Source organism: Tachysurus fulvidraco, chromosome 2 (assembly GCF_022655615.1).
Source record: "Tachysurus fulvidraco isolate hzauxx_2018 chromosome 2, HZAU_PFXX_2.0, whole genome shotgun sequence".
In the NCBI taxonomy this organism is placed as follows: domain Eukaryota; kingdom Metazoa; phylum Chordata; class Actinopteri; order Siluriformes; family Bagridae; genus Tachysurus; species Tachysurus fulvidraco.
In genome coordinates, this window is record NC_062519.1 from 19,186,151 (window position 1) to 19,200,250 (window position 14,100).

The 14,100-nt window shown below is 37.0% G+C and overlaps 1 protein-coding gene across 1 annotated transcript; it reads left to right on the forward strand.

Annotated features, from left to right (window-relative positions):
* Positions 1–1,801: 1,801 nt before the first annotated feature.
* LOC113658979 (ATP-binding cassette sub-family G member 4-like) lies at positions 1,802–13,512 on the forward strand. The gene is made up of 16 exons (XM_027171505.2): positions 1,802–1,921; positions 2,187–2,250; positions 2,580–2,820; positions 5,506–5,623; positions 6,065–6,197; positions 6,313–6,363; positions 6,958–7,103; positions 7,376–7,499; positions 7,845–7,959; positions 9,132–9,277; positions 9,360–9,458; positions 9,551–9,719; positions 9,944–10,044; positions 11,426–11,584; positions 11,663–11,781; positions 12,696–13,512. The coding sequence occupies exons 3-16, from the start codon at positions 2,589–2,591 to the stop codon at positions 12,919–12,921; spliced, it is 1,938 nt and encodes a 645-aa protein (XP_027027306.2). The 5' UTR covers positions 1,802–1,921; positions 2,187–2,250; positions 2,580–2,588; the 3' UTR covers positions 12,922–13,512.
* The last annotated feature ends 588 nt before the right edge of the window (positions 13,513–14,100 follow it).

Consider the following 14,100-nt stretch of genomic DNA (forward strand, 5'->3'; position numbering starts at 1 on the left):
TATGATATGTACTATGGCAATGACAAACCTTAGCACACATTTTTTTTTATATAAATAAAACAGACTATTTTGTATAAATAGGCCGTGAAGGATTCCATGTCACACAGAGGTTTGGCCTGCCTTGGATCTGAGCTACTATGAGTGAACAAATGCAAATGAGCCTCACAGGTGATGGGGGACTTTGCACAACAAAAGCAGGAGAACAATGGAGCTGTAGGGGTGCTAGAAGGTGTGAAGTCGAAAGATTTTACGCAAATTTGCTTAAAAGTTTCAACTGCTCATTCTGCCAAACCATTAGATTAAGGGTGATATGGTGCAGACGTAACATGATTTATTCCATTCTTAGACATGAACTCCTTGCTTGCTTCACTCACAAAACACTGGGCATTATCAGACACCATCATTTCAGGAATCCCATGTACACAAACTTTTCCGTAAACACTCCAACGTATTAGCTGTTGCTATAGTTACCAGACAGGCATCAATCTACTAAGAATGAGTATCAGTTAGAATTAAGAACATTTTGCCAGCAATGGTCCTGCATAATCCATATGAAACAATAATAATTCAGGAAATAGACAAGGGTCAGGTTAAATCAATGAGTTCACTTTTTACATCAGTTACATTCTCCCCCCTGAACTTCACAAATTTTGCTATTACAAAATGTGTTTTCCCACTTGCAGGGAAAGTTGAGTACAGCAGGTTGATCAGGCCTAATGTCATCACCTGCAAAAGGTGCCTTAAAACACCATTTATCACTGAAGTTACTAGTGTGTATAGCAAATGCTAGTAGTCTACCAGAATTTGGACTTGTGAGGAACATATTTGTCATAAATTCATCTTTGTATTGTTTTGAATGTCAGATGTACAGTACAGGGGGGCACGGTGGCTTAGTGGTTAGCACGTTCGCCTCACCTCCAGGGTTGGGGGTTCGATTCCTGCCTCCGCCTTGTGTGTGTGGACTTTGCATGTTCTCCCTGTGCCTCGGGGGTTTCCTGCGGGTACTCTGGTTTCCTCCCCCGGTCCAAAGACATGCATGGTAGGTTGATTGGCATCTCTGGTGCTACAGAACTTTGTTTACTAAAACTCCCAGACACAGGAACAGTTACTTTCCCAAGACAATCACCCTGATTAACACCTCACCATAATTATATTCACTGTTTCATATCTATAAGTGCTGCATTATCAGGACTGTCAGTCATCACATCATCTGTATATTACACACTACTGCTGCTGTATATTGTACTAAAGTATAATATTGTGTATAGTGTTATTTATGTGTGTATTGTATAGTATAGTGTTATTTATGTGTGTATTGTATAGTATAGTGTTATTTATGTGTGTATTGTATAGTATAGTGTAATTTATGTGTGTATTGTATATAGTGTTATTTATGTGTATTGTATAGTATAGTGTTATTTATGTGTGTATAGTATAGTGTTATTTATGTGTGTATTGTATTGTATAGTGTTATTTATGTGTGTATTGTATAGTATAGTGTTATTTATGTCTGTATTGTATAGTATAGTGTTATTTATTTCTGTATTGTATAGTATAGTGTTATTTATTTCTGTATTGTATAGTATAATGTTATTTATGTGTATATTGTATGGTATAGTGTTATTTATTTCTGTATTGTATAGTGTAGTGTTATTTATGTCTGTATTGTATTGTATAGTGTTATTTATGTCTACTATTGAGAGTCACAAACTGCTGGAACCAAATTCCTTGTGTGTGTCAACACACTTGACCAATAAACCTGATCCTGATCCTGATTCTGATTCTGATTCTGATATATATACAGTATATATACTCTCAGCCCTGCTGCTCTTAAACACAGGAGTTTATATGTGCAGAAGAGAGAGGGAAGAACCACCCTTTTACACACAGTACAGCAATCTACAGCCACTAAGGATAACTGGTGTGGAAAATTAGCTGTTGTGTTGAAGTGTAGACTTTAAAAGTATCATTGCTGTCGGGCAGAAACCTCCTATGTCCAAATTTTGTCAATTTTATATTTTTTCACATATCGATGCTATTGGTCAGTCCCCACGTGGGTCTGTTATTTTTACAAGTTATTAACCAATCTAAAGTCTTGAAAATGCTTGAGCACAAATCTTTTAACTCCATTGGACACTTCAACTGTCTGAGAAATCTCGTAACTCCACCTCTTCTTCACTCCGCAGGAGAGATTCGCGGCATATTTCTCCTCAAGATTAAGAGTTGCAACGAATCAACACGTCTTCTGAGGTAATTGTCTTCAAAACACTGATTATTCATGATTGTTACATTAATTATATAATAACAGTTTATATATTATATATAATACAACCAGAATTCGAACTGATTTTAATTGGGATTAAATGTCACTGCCTGACACAAAATAGCCAAAAATACTAAAAAAAAAATAAAGGAAAATCCAAATATAGTTATGTAGTTATTATATATAGTTTTCTACAAAAGAAAACATTTCAGGGGAAAAAAAATCAGGACGTTAGAATCTGTATAAATATAGGAGTCCCATCATTGTTGAGAATGTGATCTTGTCAACACGTTCTGACAGTGTCCCTATTTTACAGATTGCTGGGATGGCTGAAAAGCCTTTAGAGCCAGGGTTGGTCTCCATCCCTATGGACCAAGTGACCAATTGGACAGGAGGAGCCCCTCCAGATGCACCCATTTTGACCCACCTGAAGAAAGTGGAGAACCATATCACAGAGGCACAGAGGTTCTCACACCTGCCCCGACGCTCAGCCGTAAACCTGGAGTTTACTGAGCTTTCCTACACTATTCATGAGGGCCCCTGCTGGAAGAGGAGAGGTACTGAGCTTATAGTTCAAGAAACAGTTAAGAATTTGAGAATTTTTTAAATATCTAATGTTGTGAATTGCTAACATCAAGGTTTCTTCTTCTAATGAACAGAGTTCACTTAAATTCGCTTAGAGATGCCCTACCACACGTATTTCATTACTTTTGTGGTAATGTATACCATGGACTCTGTAACATTTTTGGTGAAAAAATGCCTTGGTTACCTTGTTTCAAGCCATTCTAGTGTTGTATAGAAAGCCTGCAGGAAGACTCAGTTTGATTTGCGCCAGTTCTCATGTACAAGCTAAGCTGCTTGGCTCTGATTGGCTAACCGCTAGGATATGAGAGCATGACTATTCATTCACCCAGCGAAATAAGTAGTCTAAGCTAGAGGAACTTTATTTACAATCACCGGGAATTGCGGCAGAATGGCTTCTTCAGGAATATTGACGTTCAGCCATCCTTGCTGTATAGGACACTCACTGAGCTACAAGAATTCTGTGGGCGTGGTGGAGAGCTCATGAATAGTAATGAGCTCCATCATTTCTACATCACTCTGAGCAGCTTTTCTAATTGACCTGATTTCTCCGCTTATTTCTTTTCAGTGCTGTAAGAAAAAAATGCGTAGTGTAAAAATAAGACGATCATGTTGAAGATCTTAATAAAGAACAAGAAGTTTATTCCAGCATAGCAGTGACAAAATACATGGCGTACTTTGGGTTCATCGGAGTCAGAAAGAACACGAACCCAGAGCAAATCCTGCTCACACATTTTATACTGTTTTCCTCTTTGTAGTTTAAATGAGATTCTACTTTGAAGGTGTATTGAGCATAAGATCTGAGTGTCTCCCAAATGGCTTGGTCAAACCTTGTTATCTAGCCAGATGTCTTTAAAGGTTAATCACGGTCACGTATACCTTGTCTTGTTATTGTTACAATTGTTATCAGTCAAATAGTCCCTTTAAATGGTAATCGTGGTCACCGGGGTGAATAGACCCTTTGTTCGTGGTGATCCTTGATGTCCTGCTGTCGTTCCCATATTTATAAATGAATCAGGTTTATATGTTTAGAGTCCTAAACGTATTACCTTATGATACTTGAACCTTTTTAGGAATGAGCTCTTTTAGATGTGTACCTTGGAGTGGCATTTGGGTGCAATTTCTGTAATTTCTTACAGTGCCTAGAGCTGACCGGGGAGGTAGCAGTTCATTTTCACATTCCCGACACAACACAAACACATATGGACCTAACACATATCAAAAGATACTGTACAAGTAAAAACAGTTTTGTGTGGAAGGGCACCTTTACATTCTACTTGAGATCCAGTGAAATTGTGTGAGAAATCAGAATCAGAATCAGATTTATTGGCCAAGTGTGTTGACACACACAAGGAATTTGGTTCCAGCAGTTTGTGATTCTCAAATATACAGACATAAATAACACTATACTATACAATACAGACATAAATAACACTATACTATACAATACAGACATAAATAACACCATACTATACAATACAGACATAAATAACACTATACTATACAATACAGACATAAATAACACTATACTATACAATACACACATAAATAACACTATACTATACAATACAGACATAAATAACACTATACTATACAATACAGACATAAATAACACTATACTATACAATACAGACATATACTCTACTGTACTCTGCTTTACTGTACTGTACTCCACTTCACTACACTCTACTGTACTCTACTGTACTCTACTCCACTTCACTACACTCTACTGTACTCTACTCCACTTCACTACACTCTACTGTACTCTACTGTACTCTACTCCACTTCACTACACTCTACTCTACTCTACCGTACTCTACTCTACCGTACTCTACTCCACTTCACTACACTCTACTCTACTGTACTTTACTGTACTCTACCGTACTCTACTCTACTGTACTCTACTGTACTCTAGTTTACTGTACTCTACTTCACTTCACTCTACTCCACTGTACTCTACTCTACTTTACTGTACTGTACTCTAGTCTACTGTACTCTACTCCACTTCACTCTAGTCTACTCCACTCTACTTTACTCCACTTTACTCCACTGTACTCTACTCCACTCTACTGTACTCCACTCTACTGTACTGTATTCTACTCTACTCTACTCCACTGTACTGTACTGTACTGTACTGTACTCTAATTGTGAAATTGAATCCAGAGATAACGCCATTTATATCATAACGCTGTTGAACTCTCACATCTGAGTGGTCAGAAGGTGTTGGACAGTCATTCCAGCAATAAGATTTTAGTTCATGTACATTATAATTTCTGTACCAAAAAAAATTGTTATGGAGACTATTATGGCTGGTGCACCACATAAATAGAGCAAAAAGTGTGTAATTGTTTTGGTTGAGGTTTACTTTAAGACATTTGTTAAACATTTTTCAAGAGCTTTCAGGGTCATCACTTTTAGCATTTAAGATTCGAGATCTTGGAGAGTATACAGAACAGAGAGCTGTATGGTTTCTTGGTAACACTGCATTCTTACTGTATGTCTTATTAACTTCAAGACAAATGGATAGAGAAAGAGTAAATATACATAGCATAATTTTTCACACTTATTTGAATGTTATTATATATTTCACAGAATATTAGAAATGTTATGCTGTAAGATAGTAAGGACCACAATGACTTGTATGTATCTGATATGTGCAGGTCGTAAGGCGCTCCTGAAGTGCTTGTCTGGCAAGTTTTGCAGCCGAGAGCTCACTGGAATTATGGGGCCGTCTGGGGCTGGCAAGTCCACACTGCTAAATATTCTTGCTGGGTACAGGTGAGTCTGAGCAGGAGATAGTGTTGAAGAGATTATTATTAATATTCATGAAGATTCATTCTTCTCTTAGAACCAATTTTCTGTCTTTTGATTTGCTTTAATAGTACAACATCCATTTTAATATAAAAATGTAATACATTTTTATAATAATATTGTTTATTCAGTGCTATATTTCCCAGTAGCTCTTGCACCTGTCCACTTTATTCCTGTTGCCCTCATAGCTGTTTAATCATTATCAGTATAACACAGCTTGTGTTAAATACTTTCTCTTCTACTTCTTTTTTGAGATTCATTTACACGTTAAAATACAAGTCCATGTTGTAAGTTGTTGGTTGTATTGGCTTTCATTTCTCTCTCTCTCTCTCTCTCTCTCTCTCTCTCTCTCTCTCTCTCTCTCTCTCTCTCTCTCTCTCTCTCTCTCTCTCTCTCTCTTTCTTTTAGAGAGACTGGTATGGAGGGTCAGATAATGGTAAACGGGCGACCGCGTGACCTCCGCACCTTCAGGAAGATGTCCTGTTACATTATGCAGGATGACATGCTGCTGCCCCACCTCACCACACATGAGGCCATGATGGTGAGATTTTCTGTGCTGAAAAAACATTTACTTATCGTATGTTTTCGCACACTATGCTAATCTCCTTTGTTCCACTAATCACATTCCTCTCAGTGATGTAAACATTCTATTGCAGGTTTCAGCTAATCTTAAGCTAAAGGAGAACATGGAAATAAAGAAGGAACTGGTGAGTGAAACAAACATGGTTTTATTCCACATGATTTCAAGGCCATGAAGTTGCCAAAAAATGACTTGGCAATACAAATTAACTACAGCTGTATATATACTTACAAACACTAATACAAACAAATAAGTTGTCAAATGTTAGACTGTGATACTAAGGAGATCTGAAGTCCATGATGCTTACACCAATACAACATTTAACTGACTGTATATTACAATCACACCCCCAGTGTCACCCATATGAGGATGAGGTTCCCCCTTGAGTCCGGTTCCTCTCAAGGTTTCTTCCTTTACCAATTTAAGGGAGGTTTTTCCTTGCCACTGCTGCCTGAGTCACCTCAGACTTGCTCATAGGGGGATAAATACATACAGATTGTGAACTATATATATCTAATAATAATCTAGAATTTTTTATTCTGTTAATTCTTTTTCTTTTATCATTCCTTATGTTTACCTTCTGCTCTATGTTTATGTTCTGTAAAGCTGCTTTGAGACAATGTCTGTTGTAAAAAGCGCTATATAAATAAACTTGAATTGAATTGTTCTTATTGATACATTTAATGTACTAAAACATTGATCATATGCACATTTGTAACAGGTTAATGAGATCCTCACTGCTCTAGGCTTGCAAGATTGCGCACATACTCGTACACACACTCTGTCCGGGGGTCAACGTAAACGATTGGCTATTGCACTGGAGCTAGTCAACAACCCCCCTGTCATGTTCTTTGATGAGCCAACCAGGTACTTTACTACTTATATGTGTATATGTTCAGTTACCTCACTTTAATAGGAACAATCCTGTACTGCTGCCTATTCATCCAATCGGTTATCCGGTCAGCCTGTCACGTGACAGTGTGATTCATATAATCAAGCAGACACAGGTCAAGAGTCTATGTACACATTAAACATTCCTGATAAAGTGGCCAGCAAGTATTTAGAGTACTGTACCTGCAATTGTGTGTGTGTGTGTGTGTGTGTGTGTGTGTGTGTGTGTGTGTGTGTGTGTGTTCCAGTGGTCTAGACAGTTCAGTCTGTTACCAGGTGGTTTCTCTAATGAGGTCTCTTGCTCTGGGTGGACGAACTATCATCTGCACCATCCACCAGCCCAGTGCTAAACTCTTTGAGATGTTTGACAAGGTACCAGACAGTATTTAACACTGACAACAAAACAAATAGCCAAACTTAATAATCTTAATCAAGTTATACATGAGATAAACAAAAATGATAATAGTGCATACTCTAGTTTGTGTCAGCTAGCACACCTGAGTTCACACTTCAGCTGTGCTATTTTTCTCATAGTGATTGAGCTAGTAGTCTTTAATCACAAGTAGTATAGCATGAATCATTACTTAATTGGCAATTATGCTCACAATGCCACAGGTTATTATAGAAATGAAGAGATAAAAAGCTAAATAGAGATAAAAAGCTATTATGCACCAATTTTATGTCATTTTCCCTTACTCTCTGTGCTCTGTGTTACAGCTGTATATTTTGAGTCAGGGACAGTGCATATATAAAGGCACAGTCCCATACCTCATCCCCTATCTGAAGAACCTCGGACTCCACTGCCCTACTTACCACAATCCTGCAGACTTCAGTATGTGCACTGTGTGTGTGTGTGTGTGTGTGTGTGTGTGTGTGTGTGTGTGTGTGTGTGTGTGTGTGTGTGTGTGTGTTTTAGTTAAAGAATGTCTGAACGATTTTATTAGGTCAGACAATTGGTTATTGATATATTATTTCTAACTAGTGAAATAAGTCTATTTGTCAATTTTGTAATATACAGTACCAATAGTCCCTGTTATAGAAAAAGTTCTTATCTTCATGTTCTGTGGTACACACTTGAATGTTGACTTCATTTGGTCCTTCCACACCTTTGCCCCAAGAAGTTGGCTGAGACCATAACATTCTCCCCAACTTCCCACTGTACCATAGAGGTCATCCTGACTGTTTGCATCTTTCTGTGGTACAGCTGATGCTTTGTCAGAATCTGTAGGCCTTTCCAGAAACTGGTTAGAACAGCAAAAAGAATAAAAACCAACACAATTCCATCCATACAGGATATATTCTAGATACAGTGCCTAAGGAATGCTCACAATCAGTCAGATTTTAGTCCTCCAGAACAATATCTAGGATCCATTCACAGACAAGCAGACCATAGGACAGATTTTACCTGCATACTAACATGTTAACTTTTAGTCAAAGGTTTGTGGACACCTGATTATCACATCCATATATTTAGTCAAAGTTGTTAGCACACAACCATATAGGATATGCTTTTATTCTGTAGCATTACAATTTTTCTTCACTGGAACTAACAGCACTAGACCTTCTCTAGCATGACAGCACCCCTGTACATGAAGTGATGGTGGCTTGCCATAGTTAGTGTGGAGGAACTTGGGTGACCTTGACAAAGCCCTGACCTAAACCTCAATGAAAACCTTTGGGATGAATTGAAAAACTGATTGCCTCTGAGACTTGCTCACCCAATATCAGTATCTGACCTCATTAATGCTCTTCTGTTTGCATGGGCAAATCCAAGCAGCCACGTTAAAAAGAGTGCAGGTTGTTAAAGAAAAGATTCAATCTGGAATAAGATGTTGAAATAGCACATATGTTTGTGATGGTGAGGTCCACAAACATTTGGATCATCAATCATTCTAATGTTCTGTTTTTTCTACAGTCTAAATGTTTTGTAGACACAGTAGGAATCCTCTGAATCTCTAAATCCTCTGTATAATCTCTGTGTGCTATCCATCTGTTTTGCTACAGTAATGGAGGTGGCATCAGGAGAGTATGGTGATTTGAATCCTGTGCTTTTTGAGGCAGTGCAGGGTGGCATGTGTTCAGATGGTGTCCAGAAGAACTCCAATGACAAGAATGATCCTACATCGTCTTGCCCAACTCAGTGTAACAGCGTGAGTGGCACATATAATTGTTTGTGAACAAACAATGTTAACCATTGCACTGATCTGCTTTACACCTCTTTTTTTTGTACAGGATTCAGGACACATTGAAAAACATACTTTTGCCACCAGCACGCTCACACAGTTCTGCATTCTTTTCAAAAGAACTTTTATCACAATATATAGAGACATGGTAAGATTTCTTAGAATTATGTATATTTTACTACATGTTATATATTTAGCAAATCTTCATTCATCTTTGAAGATTTATAATTGTGTGTCCAGGTGCTGACCCACTTGAGGGCGATGTCACACTTGTTTATTGGAGTACTGATCGGCCTGCTGTACCTATACATTGGCAATGATGCCAGCAAAGTGTTCAACAACACTGGATTCCTCTTCTTCTCCATGCTCTTCCTTATGTTTGCTGCATTAATGCCAACTGTCCTCACATGTAAGGACAATTTTGTTCTGCTTCGGTTTTACATTATCCATGCAATTAATCTAACTACCATGACACTACCATGACATTATATATGCATGTATTTATGTTTACCATTGATGCATGGCAATAATGTAAAAATTGTGATTAAGTTTACTTTTTTTTTTTTGGATATCCAGAAAAATCATGTTGGCTGTAAATGGTTATATTGTGAAAATTCTGTGCTACTTTCCCAGTTCCTCTGGAGATGTCAGTGTTTTTAAGGGAGCATCTGAACTACTGGTACAGTTTAAAGGCCTATTACCTAGCCAAGACTGTGGCTGATATCCCATTTCAGGTATGGTGTTAATATTATTTATTCTAGAAATGCTAAATACTATATCTACATATGGAAGAATATCTAAAATGTGTTTCTAGATTTGTAATAATCACATAATTTCCAAGACATCTTAGAAAGTTAGTTATATATTGATTGTTATTGTTGTAACCTGGATTTAAACACATATATAACTTCTTGTGCATGAATACACAAGTCCTGACCAGAGAAAGTAAGTATGGCTGTTTAGTTCCACTACGAATAACCAAACCCAACAGTACACTGATTTTACAGATCTATTGCACTGCCTCTGAGCACAAGTGCCACTCTCTTGAATGTATGTATTCTCTGACAACATGACTAACTGACATTGAGCCCATTTTCATAGCTTCTGAGTAAAATATTGTCTTCTTAAACCCATTTGCCACTCTGGTGATTTATGAACCTGATTGTCTTTATATGGATCAATACAAATAGGGAGAATTTAAAAGCCGAACAGGTCACCTTCAGTTCTAACCGGTTACCTCTTTATTTCTGTTAAAGCGGGGGGTGGGGGTGGGGGGGTGTTGTGCTAACTCAAGCTAGTTAGAGCTCTTTCCCCTCTCTCTAGGAACATTACTGGCTCTTTCCCTGTTTACTGTGTGACTGAGTGCTTTTTTAATGTTCAAGGAGGGTGGATGTGTCCCAGCTGGTCTGCTTCCTAGTTGATAGCCTGCTGGAACTGCTATAGCCATATCCTTCTGTCTATAAGAAGTTTATTGCATGTGTTTGGCATTGCTGGCTATGGTGACCATGCCTGGCTGGCACAACAAGGCTGCACCCCAAAGATTAATATTGTGCATTGAACAGTTTAAAGACCTCCTACCATGTGCTTCATCCTTACATTCAAATTCCTTACAGTGAAATTTCCTCTGGCTGCATAGTCACTTCTATGAGCTGTTTATTTATCCTTTAGTCCAACCTGGGCCAATGCTCACCTGCCCATAGTGGAGGTAAGATAGAACCATGATTCTATTCATTATGTCCATGTAAAAAGTCTAAAAGCAAAAAAGGCCTATCCTGTCTATTCTGCACATCAACTTAAAGGCAACTCACAACATATTTGTAGTAGTTCCAGCTAGGGGTGTTGCATTGGTATGACACAGTAATCCTTTCCCGATAAATCATTGTCTGTTGAGGTAGATTACGGTAGATTCATCTGAATAATTTATTTCATTTTATTACTCATTGAATATTATTGTTGATTTGAACATATGCATTATTTCAAAACAGGAAGGTTTAGTAAACAAAATAAATAATTTAAAAAAGTGTTCCCCGGGGACATTTACTCAACGTCAAAATAGCTACTAGTGAAAGCTTCCTCTCACCCTCTCTCCCCCCCTCCACCCTCCACCACACACAGGTCCTATTTCCCATAATGTACTCTAGTATAGTGTACTGGATGACAGCGCAGCCTCCAGAAGGTAGCAGATTTGTGCTTTTCATGGCCTTCGGCATCTCCACTGCCCTGGTGGCTCAGTCTCTGGGCCTACTCATTGGAGCTGCTTCCACCTCGCTGCAGGTGCGTAATTACATCAAATATACAAAAGCCATTCTGATTCTTCAAAAGTATTTTTGAAGTTCACTGTTTTTTTTGTAGGTGGCTACATTCATAGGGCCAGTGACAGCCATTCCAGTCTTGCTTTTCTCTGGCTTCTTTGTCAACTTTGACACCATCCCAATATACCTACAGTGGATCTCCTATGCTTCTTATGTCAGGTCAGTAGCAGCCTTCATACTGTAATTATAATGTAATATCTCATGCTGTAGCAAAACTATTCCACAAAGCTCCATTTAGTATTTTTAGACATGTTGGCCTGCTAACTTACACTAAATCCACATGTTTGGGTTCAATAAAAAAATCAATTATTTAATGTAGACCTTAAAATAACTTTACAGTCCTTCAACTGCTGCCACAGATCCAAAAATCTGCTTCAATTATTAAAGTTTTTTTTAATAACTAATGCCTCACTTGGGGATACAGGATGCCAAATGTCTAAGTTTAATTCTATTTGACCATTTGAGGCCATACTGATACATTTATGCAACTGATGTCAAATAAAAGTTTCAGTGAAAATATTACATGTAAATATAAATAGATATAAAGATTAAATATAAATGTGAGCATAAAAATAGTGTGTGGTTGCCAGGTTTACACCATTATCTGATACGTTTTTGATATAGATGTTGAAAAGCATTTTTTACTTTAATCAGCCATTGATCTATTATCTATTATTACTTTGAAACTGCAAGGTGTTTTATGCCACAATCACTTGCTAACAGTAACTTGTATGTATTAAATGTATTAAAGATATTTTACCTATTTATAGTTTTATTTAAGTATTATTATGTACTGCCCAACAAACAAGAGTCCTGTTTGCAGTTACATTATAAAAAGCAGAAGGTCAATCCTCACATCTTTCCAGTGTTAGAAAGCATAAAGGAACAGTCTAAACTCTGACTATTACCAATTTCTAAAACTGGGGACTCCTTACAATATTGATTAAAAAAAAATCTCACAGAAGACTGAACTGTGCTGTTACAGTGACTTAATGAAGTTCATCTGACCAATCAGAATTGAGAATTCCAAATGAGAGCTATGGTATAATGCGGTTTAACTCATGTTTTCACAGGTATGGCTTTGAGGGTGTGATCCTATCCATTTATGGTATGAATCGAACAGATTTGGAATGCCCTGGCCTTGTCTGTAAGTTCCAGAAGCCCGAGGAGGTGTTGCAGCTGTTGGATGTAGAAGACGCAAAACTCTACATGGACTTCATAGTGTTAGGGATTTTCTTCCTCTCTCTTCGGTTATTCACTTATCTAGTGCTGCGTTACAAAGTCAAGTGTGAACGTTAGGGCTTGACATCAGATACTTCACTTATTTTCATTTATAGAATAGTTTATGTTGTGGAAGCAAACCTGTGAAATTTCTTCATTCACTCAAACTAAATATATATATATATATATTTTAGATTAATACAAATTACTCTTTTTTTGTTTTGTTTTTTTGTTATTTTAACCATATTCAAATCAGAGTATCCTTTCATTTTCATAAGTAAATTGGATATACTAAAGCAAGTATAACTAAATGTATGTCCAAAAAATAATAATAAAAACATTTAAAAAAAATTATTGCATTATATCACCCACCTTGCAATATTATTATTGCAATATATCGCAAGATGTGAGTTGTAACCACTGTACTGTAATACCTGCATCGACCGATTGTTACCTATACAACAGTCATTTGGTTTTTGGGAGCAGGGCCCCACAGGCTTCTGATGTTATCATGATGTAAATGTAAATGATTTTAAATCAGAAATTCATATTTTGAAGGATTTTATTTATATTGATATATTTAGATGAAACTTTATTTACTTACTGAATGTATACAATATTCCTAATCTTATTAAGTTCTCACTTTTAAATAAATCTGATGTGAACTTATATTGCCTCCCAATTTCATACTTTTGTACACCATCCTATCACATTAAGTAAATAACATTATTCCCTATTTAACCTAAATTAGTATATGCTCATGATCAGGTTTAGTCCTATAAATTAATGTATTTTAATTTTGGTTATATCATTTCTTATTAAAATGTACATGTACATGACCATGGTTGTACATTTGTAGACTTACCAAATTGTGAAGTATGGCTTCAACAGTGGTCCCTGAAGGAAAAGCCTTCCAAGCTGTAAATGAATTAAAAAAACAAATTGTCTACCTTTTTTTTAGACTAGCTTAATTCTATTTTCTTCCTGTGTGCCTGCTTTTGAGTATTGTATTGTAATTTGAGGCGTCAGTCATTTTTCATATTTATCACTTTCAGCCGAGTAAGAACTGTGTTAAGTTACTGCTAATGTAGTGGGGTTTTTTCTGCGTTGTGTATTTTTAGAATTAAAGAGATGTCACACCATGATGCAGTTGTCAAATGTCAATACTTTTGGCCTCTCAGAATCTCTCCTCTGTTACACACAACAGACAGCATCAGGCAGTAACAGGATTACGTCTGATCAAGAAGTGCCTCTCAT

Excerpts from the sequence above, each read along its gene's own strand:
- LOC113658979 (XM_027171505.2), top strand. The coding sequence starts at position 2,589 with ATGGCTGAAAAGCCTTTAGAGCCAGGGTTGGTCTCCATCCCTATGGAC. Across the intron at positions 2,821-5,505 it reads CCCCTGCTGGAAGAGGAGAG|GTCGTAAGGCGCTCCTGAAG; the intron begins GTACTGAGCTTA and ends TGATATGTGCAG. Across the intron at positions 7,960-9,131 it reads CCACAATCCTGCAGACTTCA|TAATGGAGGTGGCATCAGGA; the intron begins GTATGTGCACTG and ends GTTTTGCTACAG.